This window comes from Cyprinodon variegatus, unplaced genomic scaffold, assembly GCF_000732505.1.
Source record: "Cyprinodon variegatus isolate N-32 unplaced genomic scaffold, C_variegatus-1.0 Scaffold71, whole genome shotgun sequence".
NCBI classification, from domain to species: domain Eukaryota; kingdom Metazoa; phylum Chordata; class Actinopteri; order Cyprinodontiformes; family Cyprinodontidae; genus Cyprinodon; species Cyprinodon variegatus.
The window spans coordinates 1,241,493-1,266,703 of record NW_015150524.1 but is presented as its reverse complement, the minus strand read 5'-3'; the positions used below and the strand labels follow the sequence as shown (position 1 = coordinate 1,266,703).

General features: G+C 36.7%; 1 protein-coding gene across 2 annotated transcripts; it reads left to right on the top strand.

Annotated features, from left to right (window-relative positions):
* Positions 1-2,058: 2,058 nt before the first annotated feature.
* Positions 2,059-24,019, top strand: LOC107083235 (chromosome unknown open reading frame, human C18orf21). Of its 2 annotated transcripts, XM_015372266.1 has the most exons (6): positions 2,099-2,361; positions 3,818-3,870; positions 7,172-7,194; positions 9,229-9,458; positions 22,686-22,876; positions 22,960-24,019. In XM_015372266.1, the coding sequence occupies exons 1-6, from the start codon at positions 2,335-2,337 to the stop codon at positions 23,120-23,122; spliced, it is 687 nt and encodes a 228-aa protein (XP_015227752.1). In that variant the 5' UTR covers positions 2,099-2,334; the 3' UTR covers positions 23,123-24,019. The 2 variants fall into 2 exon arrangements, with proteins under 2 accessions (XP_015227751.1, XP_015227752.1); XM_015372265.1 differs by lacking the exon at positions 3,818-3,870 and having other exon boundaries at positions 2,059-2,361.
* Positions 24,020-25,211: the final 1,192 nt, after the last annotated feature.

Below are 25,211 nucleotides of genomic sequence, written 5' to 3'. Positions count from 1 at the left end.
GCGGTGCGTCCCTTGTCCTCTCTCCGTCCCTGCTCCTGTGAATGACTGAGTTCTTCGGTTGCAGCCAATCCTATCCAAAGGTGCGCATTCACACGCGCGCGCGCGCTCGCTCAGCCTCTCCTTCTCACCGTCTCCTCGCAATATCTCATTTCAGTAAGTCTCTGTCTGAATTCCCGCAACTATTTCACCGGATGCTGCAAAAAATAATAATAATAAAAAACAAACGAAAATAAAAGCAACAAATTATGATAAAAAGCGGCGAGTAAAACAAATAAAACAGTTGGACCATAACCTTAAATAAATAATACTTCTTATAGTTTAACATTAATACTCAAAAGCAGTTCTGTAACTAATTGATTTTTTACTTTGACTTAAAAGAACTCAGGCTTTCAGCACTTTTAGAGTCTTGTGGGAGTTTGTTTCAGATAAATGGAGCATATAGGAAGTAAACACAGCTTCTCCATTTTTTGTTCTGGTTCTGGGTGTACAGAGTAGACTTCAACTAGAAGACCTGTTTTGTCTGGGCGGTTGATACACTGACAACAGATCTGTTATGTATTGATATGCTGATCGATCCAGGGATTTATAGACTAACAGAAGGATTTTAAAAGTCTATTCTCGAGCCACTGAAAGCCAAAGTGAGGAACCGCACTGATTTGCTCTACTTTCTTAGTTCTAGTGAGAACACCGGCAGCAGAGTTTTGGATCAGCCTGTACAAATGTCAGTGATGTTCAATTATTATTATTATTAAGCATTGTGCAAGATATTTTATAAGGTTTGCTTATTGCTGTCATGTCATTGTCATGAGCTAATTGAAATACTTGAATAATTTGAAAAGAGACCTGGCATTCCACAGAACAATGTAATAGTTAATCACCACTGATATGGTTCATTTGACACAACACCTGAACCAAGTTTTAAATGCTGATCTACTTGGGTTTAGCATGCAGGCACAACTATTTTTGTGGTTTATAGAGAGTTTAATAGAGAGTTGTCTTGAATATAAAGGGCAGGAGTTGTAAGGACTAAAATGCCTTATTGATGTCAGAAAGGGAAATGCTATATTGAAGACTGTCATTTCTTTATACAAAACACGTTAATCATTTAAAAAGACATCCTCTGGAAGCAGACATCACTAGGTACTACTCCTCACTGCAAAAATCAAGACATAAAGGCTACATTTTCATAGGCTCAGCAAAATCAGACAATAACTGGGTTCATTTTAGCTACCGAAATAGGATAGAATTTGACTTAAGGCACATACATGTAAATAACCATGGATCGATCGATTGATCATTCTATCTATCTATCTATCTATCTATCTATCTATCTATCTATCTATCTATCTATCTATCTATCTATCTGTCTGTCTGTCTGTCTGTCTGTCTGTCTGTCTGTCTGTCTGTCTGTCTGTCTGTCTGTCTGTCTATCTGATATCATCCATCCAACCACCCATCCATTGATAAGATTATTTGAGTCTGTAAGTAAAACAAATTATAGAGTAACTGTTAAAACACCATTGTTTTAAACCTTTTTTTCAGTGTATACTGGTTTTCCCTTTCAGCTAATTGCAACTGAGCCAAATTCTTCTTCTTCTTCTTCTTATTGGATTTATTGGCGGTTGGCAACAAACATTTAGTAGCATTACCGCCACTTACTGTTATGGAGTGTGGTTCGTGATGGACTATCTAATTTCTTAGGGGAAAAAAAGAAAGACAGAAAAAAACAAAAAGAAAAACATAACTTTGTATTCTATCCGTCTATATCATACACACATTCACCCTCTCTATAATCAAAATTTATTAAATTATTATTATTATTATTATTAGTTTTCTTTAAAAATCGAATAATTTTTTTTGGATATGTTTACTCCCTAAATTCTTCCTCAAAATATCTACTAAATGAATCTTTTCTTTAATACATTCAAACTCTATCCTCATATATATTCTCTCGCTTTCAAATTCAGACATTACAACATGTTCTATTGTTTCGTATTTTTAGATTGGAGTTTAGTTTTAAACTCGCTTTCCCATGATGCAACGCGGGAAACGTCAGAACCAGGCGACTTCACGTTTGTACCCGAATTCCTCAGCGTGTGTTTCTCCACCTAACATAGGATATATCAGTGCTAAAAGCTTCAACCTTTGCTTCTCCAAAGGTGTAGTTTGTACTTTCAGGCCCTTTAGCAGTACAGCTGGTTTCCTTTGACCTATATCCGCAGAGTTTCACTTCTTCCATTTGTAACACGAGGAGCCTCTTTGTAAAATGGAGCGTTCTCCCGAGCAAAAAGCCGCAAAGTTTCTACTGGAAGCCTCTCTGCTTTATGAGGAGAAATGCCCGGAGCTTTCACGTTTCCTTCTGTAAGAACTTTTCTTCAATTTCTACGATAACTGTAGGATTACAACAAGTCCATCACAGTGTGCGCCTTATTGATGTAATGACTCGATGTGGCCGCTAGGTGGAGGACCTTCATAAGTAACTGAGATCTGGTCATGCTTTAAGCCTTATAACTTTATTATATTCATTTCCCACTAAGCCATATATTCTTGATATAATTCTACTATTCTATATAAAATAATTCCTTTGACTGAAAAAAGTTCTAGTTATTTAAGAGCTGAAAAGTGTAACTGTCTGCTGGTGTTTATATTTTATTAATGACTCCATGTGCTGTTATTGTGAATCCAGAATGAGATTCTCATGCTATGAAAACCTGGATTAAAAATAACAATTATTTCCTAGTTTAAACCCCCCAAAAATACAAAAACTTTAAAATGATTAAGATGATTGATGTTTGATTGCTGCTGAAATAATATAGCCTATTAACATTTAAGGCTTTCATAAGAGATGCACTGATGATGCTTTTCCTGGCTGATACTGATTTGCAATTTTCTTCTTGGGTTGAACTGACCGTTTCAATTTATATCACTTATTTTTTTAAAAGAGAAACAAACATGCTTCTTTGATCAAATGGTTAGTTTTTAATCCAGAGGAAAATTGAGCAACTCTATGACAATACTTGTTAATGCATTAAAAAATACAGTGTGTTCCTCATTATATGCATTATACGCGATTCTGTGAGGGGATGTATTTATAGTCCAAAAAGTGGTGGAAGCTGTTACATTTGAATTATTTTTATTTTTTTTAAAGAAATCTGTCTATTTCCGGATTGTTAATAAAACAGATTAGAGGTGGTTCAATATTTATCAAAATTATGATTTCCCTGGAAAATTGACCCTCTTGTAATTGGGATTCTTGCAAGGGATTATAAAGAAGGATTTCCATCCAATCATTCTTTCCTATACTGTTTAAATGGCTTTCATTAGCTTAGTTGCACTGCTTTTGTAGTTGCACAGTAAAAGCACGAGAGGAACTCACCTCTGTAGACCTCATCTTCTTTTTCATTTTTGGTAAGTCTAACCATGTTGAAAAGCACACAGTCTTTCGCTTTCTTTCTGCTGATCGGCCTATTGTTGGTTCTTGATAATACCAATTTCCAATTTACCGCGGTAGTCACAGTTCGCTGCATTGTTACCTTGGATTTCTCAGAAACTGAAAAGCTAGAAGTAATTTTGTGGGAAAATCCTCAGGCATTATAAAGAGTGGAGCAATTCCTTTTAGAGAAGGCTGTGATCTGGTAGCGTACATTTTATTTAAACAGTACACTGTCCTTTTTTTTTTTTAAATAAGCTTTATACTTAATTATAAACAAAGCTCAACCTTAAAATGCAATTTGATTAAAGGTAGACAGAATGTTCCTGATGTGCAACACAAAGCTGCAAACCTTTCTAAAGGTGTTCCAACCCCCACATTGTCCAGGATGCCACAAACTGCAGTGCACTGATCAGGGATTGTTTGGATGCACCAACACAGTTAAGTATTTTTCTACCAATGCAGTGCAGTATTCAGTCCCCTTGAGTCGATTCTTTGAACCAACTTGTGTTTTAGAGCTCCCTGTCTTCATATCTTAAGAACCAAAATGTTTCCCCGTTACTTTTAATGCCAATAACAACAAAAAGGTGGATGGAAACATAAACACAGGCTTTACTGTAAACCCCAGTTAGGAATATTTTACAGATATGTGTATGAGCCCTTTGCAATGTTAATACACTGATCTGTTCTTTATATTTCTATGCAGCAATACCCGGTTGTCTTACTGGACATTTTGACATGTTTTAACAGTAACCAACTGCCCAAGAGGCACAGTTTAAAAAACCATTTCCAGATTGCAAACGCATCCCATTTTTATGCCAAAGTGCCTGGAAAGAAAGGCATAAACATCAGCCACAGCCAACATTTTACACTTGACTTGATGAGCTAATTAAAGGGGCTTCATCAAGGGTGTTATGTGAAAGCTTGAATAATAGCTAGAAAATGACCCTAATAGGAATCCACATTATTAACTCCTCTCGGTAGATGTGAGGGAATTTCCCAATCCATTAAAAGAATCTCAGTAGTGCCACTTTGGAGTTTGTTGTGTTTTCATGATTGACCCGTTTGCTATGAGGGTCTTCATCATTGTGTAACTATGGTGTTAGTTTGTGGGTGTTTTTCTCATTAGGTTTGCAAACCAAAGATGCTTGTTGTGCAAACTTTCTCTGTGTAATGTTGACTGAATGCAATAGTTTGCTTTGTTTACATTTCTGTGTTTGTTTTAAAGTTTTAGTAACGATCTGTTTGTATAGAGTATTAAATCAGCTTCTGTGAAACCTTGTTTTATTTTTATCTAATGAATGGAGAATAAGGAATATAAGGAATCACAATTGTCCAAGCATTATGCCCAGTCATAATATTAACTAGGGTGTTATTTTTTTAAGCATACAAGCATTTCCCTTATATATTCAGAGAGTCAGATAGATTCAAACTGCCTTTATAGTTTGAATCTTTGTGGCTGAGATGATGCTGCGGAAACATTGGAAGTGGCAAAAAAAAAAAAAGACTATTTAGCTGTTTGTTTCTGAAGTTTAGCAGCTCGAGACTATATATTTCAACTTATCTCACTTTATTGAAACAATTTTTTTGCATTTTTAACACTTTTGCTTTATTTTTTACAAAAAACAGAGCAACAAAAAGAGTAACTTTATTTCAGAAGCAATTTTAATGCTTATAAACCACTGCCAGGCTCAAAGTAAACAGCTATAAACTGACTCTGGATTCAGTAAAATGCATTTTTTTTATTTGTGAAAGCTTTACTCATTCTGTGAAAACTGTTGTTTTCTTCTTTTCTAGCTTTTCTGAACCCAACACTGTGTATTTTTCTGTCTCTACAGCTGAAGGAGTAGTTTTAACTCGTATATCCCTTTTTTACTTTTCTTGGGGTGGGGGGCACAATCAAAGGAGCCGATGTATGGGGATTAACTATCTACTTTTGCTTAGATTGAGATTCTTGATATCTACATAATGAGCTGTTGTCATCATCATTTATTTGCTTTATGTCAGCTATGCTTCTTGTTTGTTAATCTTTTAATTTATCTCACTCTGCAAGATGAGATAATTTATATCGCCCCTCAAATCTGAACATTATGGGCGATGCATAAACAACACTGTGCAGATTGCATCTCCAAGCTGACCTCAGTTCATGTTTGCAGCACATATTTTCAGTCTCTATCACCATGATGAACTATGCTCTTAAAAGGAGATGCATGACAAGTATGTTAATGAGTCTTGTGCACTGGGGTATGTCTTAGTGGTCTGCTGTTTCTGGGAGCCGACTCAGCTGAGAAACAGGAAGACAACTGAATTCCCAAAAGACCCTGGGTCTTTGCTTTGATTGTGTGCCAAAGAATTTCAAAAAGCTTTTTCTTGAGATCAGATGGTTTAGTCGCTGTCCTTTGGGTTAAATTTAGGCAGTTATTTAAATTGTGGTGAGCAGCTGGATCTTAGAAAAATTAGATTTAATGAAAGATTTATAGAAAATGTTAGAATAAACAACTTTTAGAAGTGTTTGGCCTTTTTAACTGTTTAAAGTCTCAAGTCGTCTGCAGTTATGTACAGCTTGACTGTACTTCTAGTGTCCTCTGAAAACACAATCTATCTGTTTTACAGAGTATATGGAGCTAAATTTGGCCATAAAATAAATTTTAAAAAGAATTCAACCAAAAAAAAAAAAAAAAAGTTTAAAAAACATTTGTTTTTCAGGTATACATTTTTTTTAACAAACTTTTTCTTTTTCTTTCTTTGTTTTTTGGGAATAGAATATATGGCCCCAATTCAGCTCCATATCCGACCTACACGCCAATAGTGGGCCATACTTTCGAAGCCAAAAAAACAAAAATCTGAAAGTTTGAAAAAATAACTTGAAACCGGAAAATATTTTTTCTTTTGAACAAACAAATCTTTTTTTTTAGGTGTTAATATTTATCTTTTGAAAAAACTATTGTTCAGGTTTATATTTAACAACTTTTATTTTTCAAATAATTTTTTTTTAACAAACTTTTTCAGGTTTAAAGCAAACTTTAAACTTTGCTTTGAACAAACTTTACAGCTCCAATGTAGCTCCATAAGAAAGGTTGAGTTTTGTGCTGCACAGAGCTTTTCTAAAGTAAAAATTAAAATGTAAAAAATTAAACTCTTATGGCCTTATTTTAACAGTAACCTTTGTATTCACCCTCCTCCATACTGACAATTAGAGTTTTCACCTAAAAATGTGAATTGCATGGAGGTTTGTTAATGTAACAAAATGAAATAATGTTGAACTCCCAGCTTATGCGAAGCATCAGGGAACATTAGCCAATCAGCAGCTGGCCACTGTGAGCCAGCTTCAGATTAAAAACAACCTGATATCCCCTCCTCTTTTCCATAAGCACACAGCCTGCACCATTCTCACGTGCAGCTAGATACTAAATGACCCTAGTCATTGATTTAGGCCTGGAGCTAATTTTAGCAGGGCTTAGCTGTGGCTTAGTTAAAATGTTTGCACAAATATCTCATTGAGAGTGCTCTAAAAGTAGAGGAAGCCCTGTGGGAAGGTGAAATTGCCCTATATTGCTTTGGGAGAGACCTCACTGGGTGTTGGCGTCAAACATTTTCCGAATAGATTTTTCCAGGTTGTTTTTATATAAACATTTATGATGCACTAACCCCAATGGAATGCACATGGAAGCATATATTAAATTATTTAAAACGTGATAATACAATTCAATTAACATCTAATGTGATCTTCCTCTCTTGTAGGCAGCAGCCGTTCAAGATTAAAGGTAAGTTGTGACCAAAATATTCTTATTCTCTCACGGTTCCTGTCAAAATTCAGTCTTGTATGTATTTCATCAGCTGTGGCCTAAAGTGTAAAAGCCAGATAAACAGAATGAAGTAGCCAGCAGGACCTTGTCACCAGCTTATCAAGGTTGATGAAACTCAATAAATCCTCCGGCAAACATACTCCGCCGAACAGCTGTCTGCAGCAGACTGCGGGTCGGGATCAAACGCGTTCTGCACATGCAATTTCAGACCCATGCCAGCAGAAACCACATCAGGGTAGGAACAGTAATGCTGTTTAACACTGACTGCTAAGGGTTCACGTCATAAATAGAAGCGGTATTGGTCCTTAAGAACGAAACAACTGTCTGATAAATGCACAATGTTGAAAATCTACTAATTTAGAAAAATAATTAATTTTCTGTTTGATTTTATAGATACACATACACCTAGATCGATTTCAGTGCACAAGTTGCACCATTAGTTGACCAATATCTTAACTTTTTCTGTACATATGCATACACTTTACTGAAATACCTGCATCTTTACCTAGTTATAAGGTTTTGAAATGATGTATTATTATTTCAAAATGTAAAAAATGCATTCTTGTGTCTGTTCCTGAGTAGAATATTTCAGTCATCTTTGAGAGAGAGACTAGAGTTAGATATCTAAAACAACAACTTTGTTTTCAAACTATGTCTCATTGGACAAATGAACAATGATGTTTGAGAGAACAGTCAACAACTTTTAGGCAAGGTAATAATGTAGCTCAAACCTTGCCCAGTGCCAGAGGACATCATGATGGGGAACATTTATGAGCTTGTTAATGCTAAATCACAGTCATAATATTTTATAATACGTTCTTGTTTTTGTTTGATATTTATTTACCTGAATAATCATCATTGAAATAGTTTGTTCTGATCAATGAAACTTCATCATCAGTGCTATTGGCTATTTTAGAAACTGCTAAGTCTGTGGTTTATATAGTAGATGAATAGGTTACACTTTAATTAAACTTCCAAGTAAGCAAAAGTGTTTAAACACACACACAATACAAATAAATATTCACTGCACATAATAAATGGCAGAATGCGTAAAAGAGAAACTAAATTCAAAGCTAGGGAATGTCATTTGAGTTCAGGATTGGACATAATATTTAAAAACGAAGGTTTCTCCTTTACCAGCAGGTTTGTGGGATAAGGAGCAGAACAATGATGTCACTGAAGTGAAGAGGGCAGAGCTTAGAACAAAACCCTGTGGGGTACCAGCGCTGAGCATAGATATCCTAAACCTAACCGTCTGGGGCCCGTTGGTGCAGAAATCAGTGATCCAGGACCTCAACGGTACAGATGACCTAATTTTTTTTAACTTCAGGGCCAGCATGTCTGGAAGGATGGTGTTGAAGGCTAAGCTGAAGCCCACTAATGGTATTCTGGTGTTAGGGTGCTGGATATGAGTCGGCATCCCCTGTAGGACAGTTTTCTCTGTAAGCAAACGGCATGTTGTCCAAGCCAACGGGGATGGGGTCCTCGTTCTGCTTTAGGAGGACCTCTCCAAGCACTTTATGATGACTGTGCTCAGAGCGACATAACAGAAGTGGTTGAGGCAGGGGATGTTGGGTGTTTTGGTAAGCACAATTACCCAGGACTTCAGGTGGACGAGGATGAAAACCCCCTGCAGGTTGGTCTGCATATGATTTTAGGGCCTGGCCTGATGCCATGAGACCTGCAGTCTTGTTTTTGTTGATCTTCCTTGAACAAGATTAACGGTCCTTAGATTGTTTGGATGCAGCTAAAGACAATATGGTTCTAGGAACAGATCATTTTTGTAATAAAGTCTTCTCCTTTCCCATAGAATGGAATAAGGGTGCCCAGATTAAGATAATAACAGTCTTTCTAATTACAGTTTGGTAAATAAAGTGAGCGGACGTTTTCTACGTGTACTAGTCCATTTATAAATCTTTTATTAATCTTAACAAAGAGAATGCCCTCTGTTGTAACTGTTTAGTTCTGAGTAATTTTCTCTTATGATTTCAGGAATAGAGAAGAAAAACAAGCAAACTCTCTTCAAATTGTTGCAGAGTACTTCGGTGTGTCTGTACTGTTACCAGTGGCTGAAGCCGGGCAATCATAGGGTGCGACTGCGGCCAAAGCGCCGTCCGTCGGCACGCGTGCAGCAAGTCCTACATAGACATGCCAGAGGAAAACGTCTGAGCCTCATACAAAAAAAGCTGCTCCTCCGCTTCCAAAAGTCGCCTTCAGTGCTGGTGAGTAAAGATAACAGCATCTCAATATTTACTGTCGAGTTCATGCATGTTTTCTTTATACCTTTCCCCTCACTGTGACCTTTAGTTATACATTAGCCTAACCTGTGAGAGAATCAATGTTCTGGTCACAGCGCTCCACTTTTCCCCGTCGCCCTAATGGATGGCACCAGCGAGTGACAAAATGGAAAGCATATTCTGGCTGTCACCTACCCACTCCCCATGTTATCTCATTTAGAAGAGGGCACTGGTGATGGAGGATGTGACCACAGGGTCTTTCTTCCCCTCCATCCATCAGCTGAAATTGGAGAGAGGCTCTGAAGAGCCCATCTGATATTCACCACTGGCTGGATTTATTTGCTTTACAGATCTTTACCTCACAAGCCAATCTGTAGCTTTTTCTTCACTATGTGTGTATTATTTCAGGGCAAATGAGTGGATAGAGATTAATTATAGTGAAAAAATAAACACATCAACATTTGAAAGAAAAATAGCAAGTAGGACACAGATATATGTGAGAACACGTCAAACGCTGGACAGCAGTAGCAGTAGATTTATACCAAGCGGCTGCTGTGTGCTCTTTTTCCGCCTGTGTGGATTACTCTAAGTATTTTATTAATATCACCATGATAAACTGTCTCACCACCATCACAGAGAAACAGATAATAAATATTCCCTCAGAATCATGTAAGCCTGCTCTGACAGCGTCAACACGTTTTTCCAGAGGGGCCTTTGGGTTGGAATTATATTCAAATAGAGAGACTGATGAGTTTAGGAAATTAGTGCTTTTCTAAAAACATTGTTATTCCTAGAGCCGTTAACCTCATTGTATCTACTTGGAATTTTCAGTGATAAACTAATAATGCAAATTTATACTGGAGTTATATCATTGAAAATCTGCTTTTACATTTGTTTGTTTAGTGATGAAGGAAAATAAGACCGAATAGAAAATCCATTTATAGTCCCACAGTGGGGAAATTGTGGCATTACAGCAGCAAAATATTATAGCAAAATTGGTCATACAAATGTGGACTTTAAAAATAACTTTAGTGAGAGAGTTAAGAAAATGAAATACTGTACTATACAGTGTTTTTACAATATAAATATTGGGCATCTGGAAAGAGTAACTAATCAATATATATTTTTACAGTAATGGATATGTGGAAAAAATAGCAGCCAACACCAGAGATGTGCAAAAATGATACCAGCATGTTATTTATGTAAATAAGACAGAAACTGTGCAAAAATCAGCATGAATGTAACAATTTATTGAGGTTGTTGTGAACAGTGGTGGTTATAAAGTCTCACAGCTGCTGGGAGGAAGGATCTGTGGTAACACTCCATGGTGCATTTAGGGTGCAGCAGTCTGTCACTGAAGGAGCTCTCCAGTTCAGCAGCATCTTCATGCATGGGGTGGGAGAAAATAACATCTTTATCCAAAGAAGATGTTATTTTTGTTTCTCACCTCCTACACTGAGTCCAGAGGGTGTCCAATCACAGAGCGGGCCTTTCTGATCAGCGTATAAGACAGATGCTGTTAATAAATCTGTAGTTAATAGTTTTACAGCAAAGATAAAAAAAAACAACAACATATTTTTAATACTTTAATCAGGGTATCAGTGAGTTCTTGTAGTATTTTTTTTTTATAAATTTCACCAAATTGACCACTAAATGTTTTTTGAGTCTCAAAAGTAACATTTTTGCAGTCTTGTGTTTATCTCATTGCTTTATCTTAGGATTGTGTGTGCATACAAAAGATGATAAATTTAGTATTTTTACATCTTATCTTAAAAATTACTTATCTAAAAGTTAATCACAACATTTAACTAAATTATTTTAAAATACTACTGCCACATCCTGCAGTATATGTTGTACAACCAAAGCAAAACTCCCGAATTAGCCATTTGCTACTTAAACTGCACTTGGATGTAGAAGCAAAGCTCATAGAACAAGTAGTAAATCAAATTATTTCTGGTTCAGCTCGATCCAAAATTAGCTCTGCTGTTAAACTTTGCTGTCTTTAAACAGACTGTGTTTACTTTGGGTCTCACTCAGACCTGACTGTGCAAGTCTGCTCTTACTCACGTGTCCGCTGTCATTACATTCAACGGTGTTTATGTAGGATGGTCACATGACTTCCTAGTGAACTGATCCGCCACAGGAATGTCCCTTTGAGATATTTATATTCTGAGTCCTTTTTTTTTTTTTTTTTTTTTTTTCTTTGTTGCTGCCCTGTCGTCCTCTGGTTAGTCAAGAGGCAAAACTCCACCTTCCCTCAGTAGAGGGGCAATAGCAAAGTGACTGTCAAAGCGGTAAAATATAAAGAGAGATGTGGAATGGTTTTGTTTCTTAAGGTGCTAGGTAGCATGCAAATAAACATCATAACAATGGTTAAGAGGTAGAAATGAAAACATCCTTTAGTGTTCTTTAAATAGCAGAGCTATAGTTTAAAATAGAGGATTTAGAGTTACAGATTTGCTTCAATGAGTGCTCTATCAATGAGGCATACTTCAAAATAAAATGCAGATTAGAGAACATTGAAAGGACCCTGTTTCATACATGTGTGAAACCTAGAAACCCAGAGGCCCGTGCATTGCTTGCACAAAAAATTCCCTTCACTCAATTTTTGAAAGTTTTATCAAAGGGGAAAGTCGGAGCTCTTTTGTTTGTTGCTTCTTATTCTAAAACTTACAGCTTTTTATCTTGAGACATTTGTTTGGGGAGATGTTTTTCCTTAAGAGTCCTTGGTAAGAAAGACAATGTTGTTTTGAAGCTTTTGTTTTCATAATCACCTTAAAGGTATTGTAGAGGTTTTTTTGCCAATTTTTTAAATGAGCTGCCCTCTCCATTTAAAAACAAAATGCACGTGCAAGAGCATGCACAAGCCCATTTCTCCTCGTGCACGCTCTGTTTAAAATTTACTGTTCGTATCGATCATACAAGCTTACTGTACAATCCAACACAAGATCCTAATATCCGTAGTGTCTTTCCAGTCTTAACATTCTGTTCATGGGTTTCAATGTTAATCAGCTTTAACAGTAAGCAGGAGGACGCCGTTCTTTGTAATGGCCTTAGACAAAGTATGTCACCACAGAGCTTTGTGGTTGTGCTCATTTGTCTCATCTTCCTCTATAAAATACAATAGGCTGCTTTATATGATAATAATCACAGAGCTTCCTTACCGTAAGAGTCCAGGGGGTGTGTGTGTGTACCTGTCTAGCCTTTAGAGTGAGGACCATTTTTCCAATTTCACCATCAAATTGAGGACCAGTTGCTGCAAAGTGAGGACACTTTGCTGGTCCTCACATGCTATTTTGCTAATAGGTTTAGGGTTAGTTTTAGGGTTAAGGCATAGAAAGGGTTGAAAATGACTGAAAATCAATGGTAGTCAACACATGGTCCTCACTACGATGGCAGAATGAGTATGTATGTGTGGGTCTGTGTGTAGCCTCTGACAGAAGTTTATTGTAACTAAGAATGAGTATCTGCAGATCTTGGTACCTATTGTTCCTGTTCTTTACAAGTGTCAACAATGGTGGGGTCCTGTTTTAGACTAGCACATTACCTTTTTTTTTATTAGTTCTCTAGTCATTTTTTTGTTTGTTTTTTTATCTTTTTCCAGGCTACGTTTTCCTCTAAAAGCTTTTCTGTTTTTTGGAAGTAAAACTCTACATCCTCCTAAAAGTGTGTTTACAGCTTCTTCTCTTAAAGTGAGTTTGCATCAAGTCGAAAGGAAAACACGTGCCTAATGCATACACACTCATTCACATGGTATGTTTATACTTGTGGCTGTAAATCCCCCCCTCATTTCACACCGTATTGCCCCCCCTTTGGGACCAGCGTGTATATTCAGTATGTGACTCCCTCGGGGTGGATGCCAGTACACAACAGACTTTCCTCAACCCTGTGGAGCTGTGTCTTGCAGATATTATAAATCAGAAATGTTTATGCATGCCGGACAGGTTATCTCGCGGCGGATATGGAAATAAGTTGGGTTGCAGGCCCACAAGAGACACAGACCGTAAATGGAGCGAAGAAGAAAAGCATATTCTCCTCTTCCATTCCTTTCCCTCCTTCCTCTTTGAGTGTAGATTTACACTTCTGGGCAGGGTCATTTATTACAACAGACATATTCAGTTCAGTCGCCTCACTGGCTAAATATAATCATATTTGTTTGGATAGTTAATTAATAAACCAAACTGGAATTTTAGTTTTGTTTTTATCCTTTTGTTTGTATTTTACTCCATAAATCCTTTCTTCTCCCCTCTCATGCTGTTTGTGTTTGAACGCTCGTTGAGCACCACAACTATAGTGGGAGGGAAATACTTTCTCTGTCAAATTAGTATTCAAAATAATGAATCTAACGATGATGAATTGACCAACATGTGTGTATATCAGCTTGTATGGACAGAGCAAAAACACTAATATTGACCATAAATATCAGCCGGCCAATGTCTCGATCTTTCTCTAGTTTGAATGTGAAAGGTCTGACAGAGTAGTTCAGGGGAGGACTTGGGTCAAAATTGCAAAATTCAAGTGGAAAAATCAATTTAGAGGAAAGGCATTTGACATGAAATCAATATTTTCTCTCGAAAGAAGAGTTGAAAGAGGAAAACCGGTGTAAAAAAGCAATATTTATTATTTATCTTTGATTAATATGACTTAAGTGGAAGGTTTGAGTTGGTCATACGAGTTTAATAAAAAGCTAATGCTTTCTGTGTAATTAAATAGTATGTTTACAGTTCTTCTGATTCAATCTGACTGGACTTAAGTTATTTTTATTAAGATTGGAGAACAAATTCAGTCTTTGGAATCGACTTTCCCTCCAAAAAAGACTGCAGTGAATATATGAAACGTTGACACAGGGGCTTAAAGCGAATGTATGCCACACCTTGAGAATTTGGATTTATTTTGTACGGAAAGATGACGACAAAAAAATTGCCATAGTTGTTTTCTCATTTGTTTTTTCTGACCATCAAATATATTTTCATTTCTGAAACACAATGTTTTGCAGAACAGTTGTATTTTAGTTAAGTTTTTTAAATATGCATATATTCAGTAAGGGCACCATAAATTTTAGATTTCCAGCAGATTCTTCGGCTACCTTAAATAGCCATTCTATATGTGAATAAAAATGCCTATGCATAGTTTTTTTTAATATCTTATCATTTTTTTATATGATCATTTGAAATTAACACGTTAACATTTACACTTTCCTCCTAATATCTGAGGCTGAACACAGCCCCATGGCGTCCCATCTTAGTCACTCTCTCTGACTTCCGTCATTTAATCTTATTGTCACTAATAATCATGTTCAGGAACATAATGATCCGTTTGTTTTTTAGCTATAATAAGTCATGTAGGTAGTTGTTTATGAGTCACCAGTCTGCAGCTTCTGGATCCTTTGACTCACTAGGATTTGCAGTGCTTCTCAGCTGTAACCGAATCCATCAGCACGTCCTCCCATTAATGGCATTCATTGCATATCTCACACAAAGCCACACATGCACCCTTCGTCACCTCCAATGATAATCACTGATTTCTAAATTCAGGTCTGTCTCCAAGCTGTTTAGGTTATTTCCCTGCATGCAAATTTACAGTGGTCTTTACAGACATTTGTGTGCATCCCAGAAGAACTAAACGCATGAGTTTAAGTTCATTTTGGGAGTAATTTTTTAATCTACACTCTCAAGCAAGCAAAAATAGGCACATACATTCACCTAAATGTTTAAATAAGAGATGCTGAAGGTTCTAGTTACTACAGAATAGTTTATCCTTATCAGAATAAAAGTGCATGTTTATTAGAAGTCTTTTTCTTGGTATCGTTCAATACCTAAGCAACTCTAAGCAGGAAGAAAAATGTAGATATTTACATAATTTAGGAATAACAGCATATAATTTCAAACAGCTTTTAGTTAAAGCTTGGGCAGAGTCCCACATTGTCACCTCCAGATGAAAATAAACTAATTCAGACCTTTTGAAAGAACCCAGGAACCGTCCGGGCCCAAATCAAGTAAAAACCTGGATATGGACTTAAAACATATGTATTGATGAGGATAAAAAAAAAAGTCTTTACAGTCTTTCTTAAGTAGCTGTATGGCCATGACTGCATTTCACAGCAATCATAGCCCCACAGTCACAAGTTCTACTTTGAGAAAATGTATAGATTGGGAATAGGCTTCTTCAGGACACCAGTTACATGTATGATGTATAAGACCAGAGATCACACAATAACCGCATTTAATGATAATCCATTAAATTTGTCAATCCCCCTATTAAAAAAGTAACAATAAAATGTTTGATAATTATGACTCAATTTTTGAGTCGTTAGTATTCCTAATTCTAATTTATGGTTTGTAAAACAACTCAAAGTTCGCATCATGATGAGAAATTTATCACGACAGCGGGTTTAAGATTTTTAATGCAAGACCAAACAGAGTTAAATGTTTGACCGCAACGAATAAAATAAATCTGAAATAAGGTGGTAGCATAAGCATTTGAATTAGTTTTACTGCATATGGCTCTGCTGGGACGCACAGACTGGGTAGAATGACAGATGAAGATATTATTCATCTTTATGACTGGAGCTTCAACGCTGTTGCATTTTTCCGATAGGACAGTGTTCCTACATCAAAAGTGGATTTGGAAAGGATGACAGAGAGGAGAGATCTTTTCCCAAAGGCCGACCTGAGCCTCGTAGAAATTGTTGAATATGCTTTAAGTTTTGTTCGTGACAGAGAAAAAACGTTTGGAGCGAATGCCTTTTTTTATTCAAGAAACAGTTTGAATATTCAGACAGAAGTCTGCCAAGAACCCAATTATTTATTTTTTTTACTTCAATAATAAGGCATATGTTTTTTGTTGTGTTTTTTACTTGTTAATACATACAGCGTATGTGAGAGCTTTTATACACAACAATAGGGGATAAACAGAGGTCACAGGGTCATAATAATAGTTTAAGCCATTATTCTGATCTAGGGCTGCAGCTAACGATTATTTTGCTAATTGATTAATCTGTCAATTATTTTTTTGATTAATCAACTAATAATCGGAGAGTAAAATGTTCCTTAAATAAGATTTTATACAGTATTAAACCAGGTGAAACTAAACCTTTTTGACTTGTAGCGTTCTGGATAGAGCATATTGACAGACGAAAAAGTTTTTATATAAAATGCAAAATATAAATATTTTTTACAATTTTGTTACATTTACTGCTCTAAGGGAGTCGCTCTGTCAGCTAAAGGCCTGTTTTAGAGTCTCTATACTCCAGTTAACGATTAATCGATTACTAAATTAGTTGACGATTATTTCAATGATTGATTAATCACAATCAATCCGGTTGTTTCAGTCCTAATCTAATCTAGATGACTGGAAATAGTCTCAGACAATGAATCAACCAGCAGAATCCTCTGCCCTTTCTCTGCCCATCTCCATGGTCTGCTTTCACTTGCATCTGAATGAGTGATACAGAAAAAAATGTGACCTTTATTATGAGCAGCAGGGACTGACTGGAAGAGATGAATGCATATGAGAATTTTTTTCTTTTTTAAATTGGAATCATGCTGCAGATGGCATTCTGTTTTCTTCTGCTATAACAAGCTGCTGGCCTCCAAACAGCGAAACTAACGACATTCAATCACAGCGGTTTTTAGAGAAGCTCAGCAATTCTGAGCGTGCATCGATCGCCCAGCCGCTACTCTGTTTTCGGGTTCATGGTGCTGTATCGACGTGCTCTGTGATGACTTTTACGAGCGCTGTAGATATTTGTCTACATCAACGCAGTGCTCTTATAAACATTTGTGAGGGTGATTATCTGGGCTCAGGAATTCCACCAGCACTCAATTCAGCCGGCTGCCCTGTTGCTCGCCTCTTCTTCATCCTTTCGGGTATATCACAATGCTTAGGTCAGACTAATAAACCCAAGGCAACCTCTGGCACCAAGAGAAATACAGGAAAGGGATGTGTTTATGGAGCTGAGGCTAAATATAGGAGTCCATCTGCAGAATTGATTTATGTGGGTCTGTTTTGGCCTCTGTCTTTTATAGGTTAAGCTTGCAAACATTTGACACACAGCTTAATAAACCCTATAAGCCCTTGATTTTACATTTATAATTTGGCTCCTTCTGCATAAATCTGTGCTACATTTATACATTCATTACTAATGATGCATTTAGTTCATTTTTTTTTAGTTTGTATATTTTATAGAGAAACTACAACTTCATATGCATTGACTTTGATTAATGTAAACCACAAAGTGAAAAGTCATCAAACAAGAGAACTGTTTACAATTAAAATTAGAATTAAGTGTGGAAGAAAAAAAGGTCTAAACAGGGTGGCAGTGCAACAAAACAATCCATTTTCCGTCACGCTTATCCCTGCTGGGGTTGCGAGGGGTGCTGGTTTCTATCTCCAGCGGTCAATGGGTGAGAGGCGGGGTAAAACCTGGACAGGTCGCCAGTCTGTTGCAGGGCAACACAGAGACAAACGGGACAAATAACCATTCATGCAAACACACGCCAATTAACCTAACAGTCATGTTTTTGGACTGTGTGAGGAAGCCGGAGCTTCTAGTAGGAGCTACTAGACACATCTGCAATCAACAACAATTAAGATTTCGAGAGGACTTCACCATTGAAATTCACGAGAGCTATAGTTAAACTGGCAATGCTCACATGCATGGCTGTTGGATGTTGTAATACATCAGGTAAAAGTGGAAAAAATAATAATTATTTCATCTTTCCAATTCACGATCCCCCAAGGACGGGTTAGTCGTTGGATTGCCAACTTGAAGAAGGAGGAATAGCCATCGAACTTCTGGCCGGAGAAAAACCACGTAATATGTAGAAACATTTGGAAGGATGTTTTCAAGATGACTTGGATAATAGCGCGTTGTGACAAACACCAGATACAGCATTGGGACTTCATCAACAGCCGATACCGCACCGTGACGTCACAAACTGGTAGGTGGCGGTAGTGCTCTTTGACAAACATGGATGCCTCCGTTAGAGCAAATTCACATGAAACTACTGTTAATTAAAAACACTGATCATTTATTGAACAGTATGTAATAATTTTAATATTTAAAGTGCTTTCAGAAGTTTGAATTCTGAATATGACCGGAATTTTCCTTTAAGCAGATTTTATAATTTACAAATCTTTTTTTGTGATACATTCTACTCCAGTAGCTGCCTTAGATTTAGAATTTTAGAAACCTTCCAGAAGCTTTATGTTAGCATACATTTTATTTCTCTGAACTTCATTTTTATGCCTTTTTCTTTATTTCGGATCGATGTTCTCCTGATACAACATATTCTGTCCATCTTTCACCCATCTAGCTGCTAAGTACAGGCGATGAATCTGGATGTAGTCCTTCCAGTCAGTTATGCTGCACACTTTGAGCAATGTGTGACATTTAAACAGGCCCACAGGAAGATGCTGTTACTGCCATGCTTGACAGTTAGCTCTTAAATTTAACAGCCTTACATCAACTCATAAATATACATCTTATTATGAGAAAAAAAATAATGTAGCTGTAAACTTTCATTTGTTTTTGGTCTGTCCTAATGGGCAGCAGTGTGTGAAGGGGTCCCTTTTGGAGTAAGAGCTTTGTTTTTCCATAAGATCATCTCTGTCCATGTTGATGTTAAAATGGTTGGACTCTAGACATTGACACTGGTGTTCCTGCAAATGTCTAGCTTATTTTAATAAAAGGTGTATGTTCACAGTTTAAGTTTTATAAAACAATATATTTATTTTTATTATTCGTCACATTTCCAACGCTACCCAGCAGATGAGTTTGTCCTTCCTTCTTAATACAATCTTCCAACAGCATTGAAAACCGTAGTTCTATTCTGATGCTCCTGCATTAAATCCAAGGCTTTACTGCTGTGATGCATTTGTTTGGGATCAAGGTTAACTGTTTCTGTCACTGCTGCCATCAAAATAACTCTCAAGGCTTTACATGAGTCATAAAAAAAAGTTTCTATATTTGTTTGGAAAAATCAAGGTTAAAAATAGGCTCTCAAAATACACAAGGCTGTAGAAAATAATAGACGGCAGCTGACTCAAAGGAGGCTGTGTTCTTTATTATCCATCTGACCTCAACCTGCTTTAAAAAAAAAAAAAAAAAAAGAATGTGCTTAATTTCCCTCCAGCTGTATATAAATGGTGCTTATTCCTGCTCTATGCAGAACGTTTCACCTGAGCCATATGCTTGATGGACCATGGTGCTTATTTATCTACAAACCTAATCCTAAGATTGAGAAATTAAATCTCTCCCTGACAGCGACTCACGTGTGCTCCTCCACGTTCTAAGGCCAACATGTCAAGGGATTAGAGTAAATTACAGGCACGGTGTGGATTAGAATTCCCGTTATATCCATTTTATTAATCTAAACATGAAGCAAAAGAGCCACTGGTCCAAAGTAGTTTCCTGACACTGGTACTGCTGTTAGTTTAGCCTTGCAGTCTATGGTGCTAAATGGAGGATAAACAATCTGAGGTCATACAAGCTGCAAACATCTGTAGCCAGCTGTCTGTGTTTTATCCAGAACTCTAAGCCAGACACTCCAATACAGGCCGCTCCATCAGCCCCTGTAAACATGGCTGGTCATTGCTTTAAGAGCGGTAAAATCAAAGCTTTTGCATTAGTCTCTATAAACATTGTGTGCCATTATGCGCTAATGAAGCTCACAGAATCTGGAGTGAGAGGAAACATTAACTTTGACCATTGCTTGCAGTTTTCTGCTCTGCTTTGATTTGATGAAGCTGTAATGATCTGCGGGAAGACAGAAGCCTTTGTTGCCGGAATACCAGTAGGAAGTGATGGGAATCTTATAATGATAATGAAAATGCAAGAAGGTGAAATTCTGTACAAGTGAAAAGTAAAATGTAAACAAAGAAAAAATTAAAAATAAATTCTTTAAAATTCAGATTTAGAAATCTGCCCTAAAGTTGTTTGCAATCAATTAAACATGGATTTGGCACTGGTAGTAACTCTAAACTAACGATTTAAAAATTTTCAGAGTCAAAACACAAATATATTATAATGTGTTTTTCTGTGACAAGAGAAAAATTTCAAGTTTTTTCTCTCTGTGCAGAGAATAGAGGCCCTTCTCTTCCCCTTTCTATTGGTGGGCACTGCCAGTCAGCTGGCTACAAGGAGGCTCCTACTTTTTCCCTTGTGTTCAAAACAGCAACTATATCTTTTAGATGTTTATTCTGTTTTTTGCTTTGGTCAGTGTGTCGACATCCCACAGTAAATTCTGTACCCTCATAAAATACTTTCGATATAGTAAGAATAGATATTCTTACTATATCTGATTTCCACTTGTTTGTATCTGAATCTAAAACCAAAACATTCCTCAAAATAATTGTAATTTTTCCTCATAATGTGAAGACAGTTTCATAGAAATGCAGTTTTTTCATAACATGGCATCTAAGGAGTAACCCATAGTGTGTAATTTAGTTTTATCAGCGTAATAGCTCCTATGTGTTCAGTGGACACACAGTAATGTGTAACATTCCTGCTTCTCTAAAACATGTCTGTTAATCTGGGTACGTGTTCTAGGCGCCACACAAACAATTAGACCGTGCTTCAAAAGTTTGTAGTGCTTTGAAATCCCCAAATTTTTATTGATTTTTTTGTAATCCTCTTCATCGACATATCTTTCATGCAGGCTATTTTTAGAAAAGTGAGTTTTATTAGAAGATTTATCGTCTAATCCCACATTTTAAACAGGTTCATGAAGTCATAATATTATGTCGGCATGGTTAGTCAGAGTTCAGTGTTATACAATACTTTCAATACAAGGTTAAATCAGTGTAAAGCCTGGATGAAGATGTTTTTCGTATGAGTTTAATTGAATTAATTACATAATGTTTCACTGAAATGATTAGATTAGCTTTTTGGTGCTTGTTGCAGATATGAACTCAGCATTAGGTTCACATGTTTGTGATTATCTGAGCTGCATTTCTGCAGAGCATTGGTCAGTCCCCCTTTGAGCCCCGCCTCTGTGGAAAAGTAGGAGGGTTCAGATGGAGGGTCTCTATAAAGCTGGACGTGTAGAGTGTTGTAGTAAACACTTTCTGCTTAGTCAGTTTGAAAGACAGTCTGAACTCCTGACTGACCGACTCGTCCTCAGCGCAAACCACCTGTCAGAATCTGAAATGGCTACGTTTGTCTCGGTGAGTTTTCCATCTCCTCAGTGTTTGTCAGCAGCTCAGCTCTGCTTTGATTACTGATGGCTGGTGTTAATGCATGTAGAGTTTACCAAGTTTTCAGACAGCCTCGTTTTGAATTGGTTATGGTCATTTTAGGAGGAATATAGAATAAAAGGAATTAGAAGGCATTTATAACTATAATAAGGTTTTATAACTTTTCCTTTTTCTGCTTTTTCCTGTTTGAGGTTTTGATTTTTTTGTGGTTTATTTATTGTGTTTTGACTGTTTTTAATGCCTTCAATCCTTAAAAAAACAAAAAAAACTGTTGGCAAACAGCATATTTTACTAAAGGATGATGAATAGTCCTGTAATATGTCCTTTAATCAGCTTTTAATAGTTTCCTGTTCTTATTTGATTTATGATGACCTGGTTTTTACACAGCGACACACTTCTATATTTGTTTTATACTCTCGGCTCGTAATGAACTGCTTATATTTACACGAGGGCGGGAATCTTGGACTGTCTTTTTGAATCATGAGGATCTGATTATAGAAAGGTTGCACCTTATGACTTTCACTGATGCCTACTTGTTTCCTTTTTATTTGAATCTATCATATGAGTCAGATATTGTTTTTTATCTCTCCACGTTGAGTTAGATCATATTTAAGTATTAACAAATTGCAATCAAATTGCAGAATTGGTATCTGTGACATGAATAGGTTAAACTGCACAGCAACAGCCCACTGTCTTTAACATGCTAATCAAGCTGCTTCATACCAGTGCAAATGCTAAAAATAATTCAGACTTAACTAAGGTATAAAGCATAAACCTGAGCTATTCAGTCTTGGATTTTCTTCCAGATCTGGTTTGTAAACTAATCCCTGACTTATTTGCTCCATAAAAAGTAAGCTTAAATAAATCCAATCTCATTCTCCTGTCCACTATTTAAATCTCACCTTTAGAGGTGGATCCTATTTGAGTGAGATGTTGAGAACCTCCATACACCATGAATGTCAATGCAACATGAAGTATTAATGAATACGTCTTATATTTCTCTTATCATCCCAGATGGCCACCTGCCACGCTTGCAGTAAGACATCCATACACAAAGGAGTGAACAGAGATTTTATAGCCACCTTCGCTAAGACCCACGGCACACCAGGGAGCGCTGGCAAATACAAGACTCCTCAGTCTAGCAGCAGATCCCACACCACGCCCAAGAACCCAGGCAAGGAGAAGACCCCCTCCTCTACTCCAAGGTAACTTGCTTCTGTTTTTCTTATCATACTTAAAGCGCCACTTATTTTATCTGAACTTTTTATATTCTGTCTCCAACCTCTAGATCCTCTATTACTTCCACCATGTCAGGGTCAAGTACATCGTCCGCCAAGTCTTCCTGTAAATCCAAGAACTGGGTGGTTCAGCGTCTCAGTAAGATCCTTACTCGAGAGGACAGCCAAGGCAAAAAGAAGGGAGGCTTGAAGGACTTCCTCTCCTCACTCTAAGGGTCTTCCTCTCTTTTTTGTCTTTACTCTTGCTCTTAAAAACAAGAGGGACCAATGTTCCTACTTGTCTAAACCAGAGCTATCGAGAAACTTGGATTGTTTAAGTTTCCGAGCCTGTGCGGTGCGGGAAGTGTCAGTGTTGCTGAGCTGACTGTGAAGGCGCTCCTCAACGTCCCATTGTTCTTAATTAGGAGCATTGAGGTTCTAATCAGTTCCCGCACATTCTGCTGCGCCAGATGAAGGGGAATGCTTCTTGGAAACTCCTAAACTGGAGTTGGCTCCCTTACAAAGTCTCTATTGTTACGGGGACATGTCCAGCACAACAAGCTGGTTTATACGCCTGTCTTTGATTTTTTACCAAACACACATTTATTACAGAAATTAGGAACAAATTATTATACAATGTGACTTTAGAAGGTTTTTTATGACATGCATTAACAAACTCCCAGCATTTGATCCTTTGTTAGGGAGCGGTGTGAGCATAAAAGCATAGACAGACTGACAGATCATGTCTATATTTTGCATGAATAGTTCAGTAAATCTATATACATTTATAAAGGAAAAGTAACCCAATGACATTATTCATACCTTTAACTGAAACCAAAATAAGTATACTGGTTGTTGTTTACGCAGGCACACCACCTAACAATCTGTACAGAAGAGCTTTACTATAATGTCTGACCTTTGAATATTGAAACTCTTTGAGATTTTTTTTTTTTTTGCCTATGTACTGTTAGTTACTCTTATTGTACATTTTCTTAATAGTTTTAAGTGAATATATTGTGTATTTGTACTGACTGATTTCTTACTCTATTGTGGAAATACTGTTCGGTGAACAGTATTCTGAAATACCTCACATTTATATTCAACTTGTGATTCTGAAATTAAACCTTTTCAACGTTAAAAGCTGCTTTGTCGTCTCTTGTTCGTTATTTTCTATTCATCATGCATCTAATACTGAATATCTGACTGCAAGGGTCTTCCTTTGAGGTACTATAAGATAGAATATAAACAAAGTTATTGGGATAGAGATGTCATCAAGTGTTACAGAAGCATGATAATCATCCCTTCATTTATATCAGGTTACAGGTCAGTGGTACCAAGATTGGGAACCACTGATTTATTCAATTTCTCTTCTGTAGTTTGTAGATTGTAGAACCATCTTTTGTTGATATGTGTCCATCAGCTTTGTTTATCCAAGGACTAAAAAGTTCTGTTAAATCCACAAAGATAGCTGAAGCTCTCTTAGACTAGAAGGGATGTCTATGGACAACATTTTTAACTCTTCCTGCCTACCTCCTGCCCACCCCCTGCCTATCCTGCTGGATGCTAAATTTATGCCTCAGTCTCCAGTCTTTTTCTGCCTTAAGTAGCATCTCTTCAGGACTAGTGATGTATTTTTTACTGGGTATTCTCTTTGTGTTCATTCTGAAAAAAAATGTACAGATGAAACAGCTAACAACTAATTGTTTAAAACCTAGCAAAGCTTTTAAACCTCTACAAAGGACAATTTATATTGAGAATATGTTATTCACAGCCAGTTGCCTTCAGAAGGCTTTTATTAACAGATTCCTAAAATAAACTGATTACAAATAATTCAGAATTCAGCTTTTTACTTTTAGATTTTTATTTGTAAACTTTTTTTTATTTAAAAAATGAATAGAATAGAATAGAATAGAAAACCCCTTTATTGTCCCACAATGGGGAAATTGTGGTGTTACAGCAGGAAAAGGTTATACCAGAAGTGGTCGCACAATGTGAACCTTAGTAAAGTTTATAAAAAAATATTATACAGTACTCTACATTGTTTTTACAATACAAATAATCTGTCTGGAGAATAAAGAAAACAATAAACAGCAGTGGACATTTTTACAGTAATGGATATGTGAAAAGTAGCAACACCAGTGATGAGCAGATAATAAGCAGCATGTTATTTAACTTACCAAGACAAACCTTGCAAAAATCTGCATTAATGTAACAAATATGCAATATTAAATTGTTTTTTGTGCTAAAACCACGATAATAGGTTGCTGCTCTTAGTTACAACCTGACAAAATATAAACATTTCAAAGGATGTAAAATTTGTTCT

Coding starts and splice junctions, on each gene's coding strand:
- LOC107083235 (XM_015372265.1), top strand. CDS start 2,267: ATGGAGCGTTCTCCCGAGCAAAAAGCCGCAAAGTTTCTACTGGAAGCC. Junction 2,362..7,171: donor GAGCTTTCACGTTTCCTTCT/GTAAGAACTTTT, acceptor CCTCTCTTGTAG/GCAGCAGCCGTTCAAGATTA. Junction 22,877..22,959: donor ACCCCCTCCTCTACTCCAAG/GTAACTTGCTTC, acceptor TCCAACCTCTAG/ATCCTCTATTACTTCCACCA.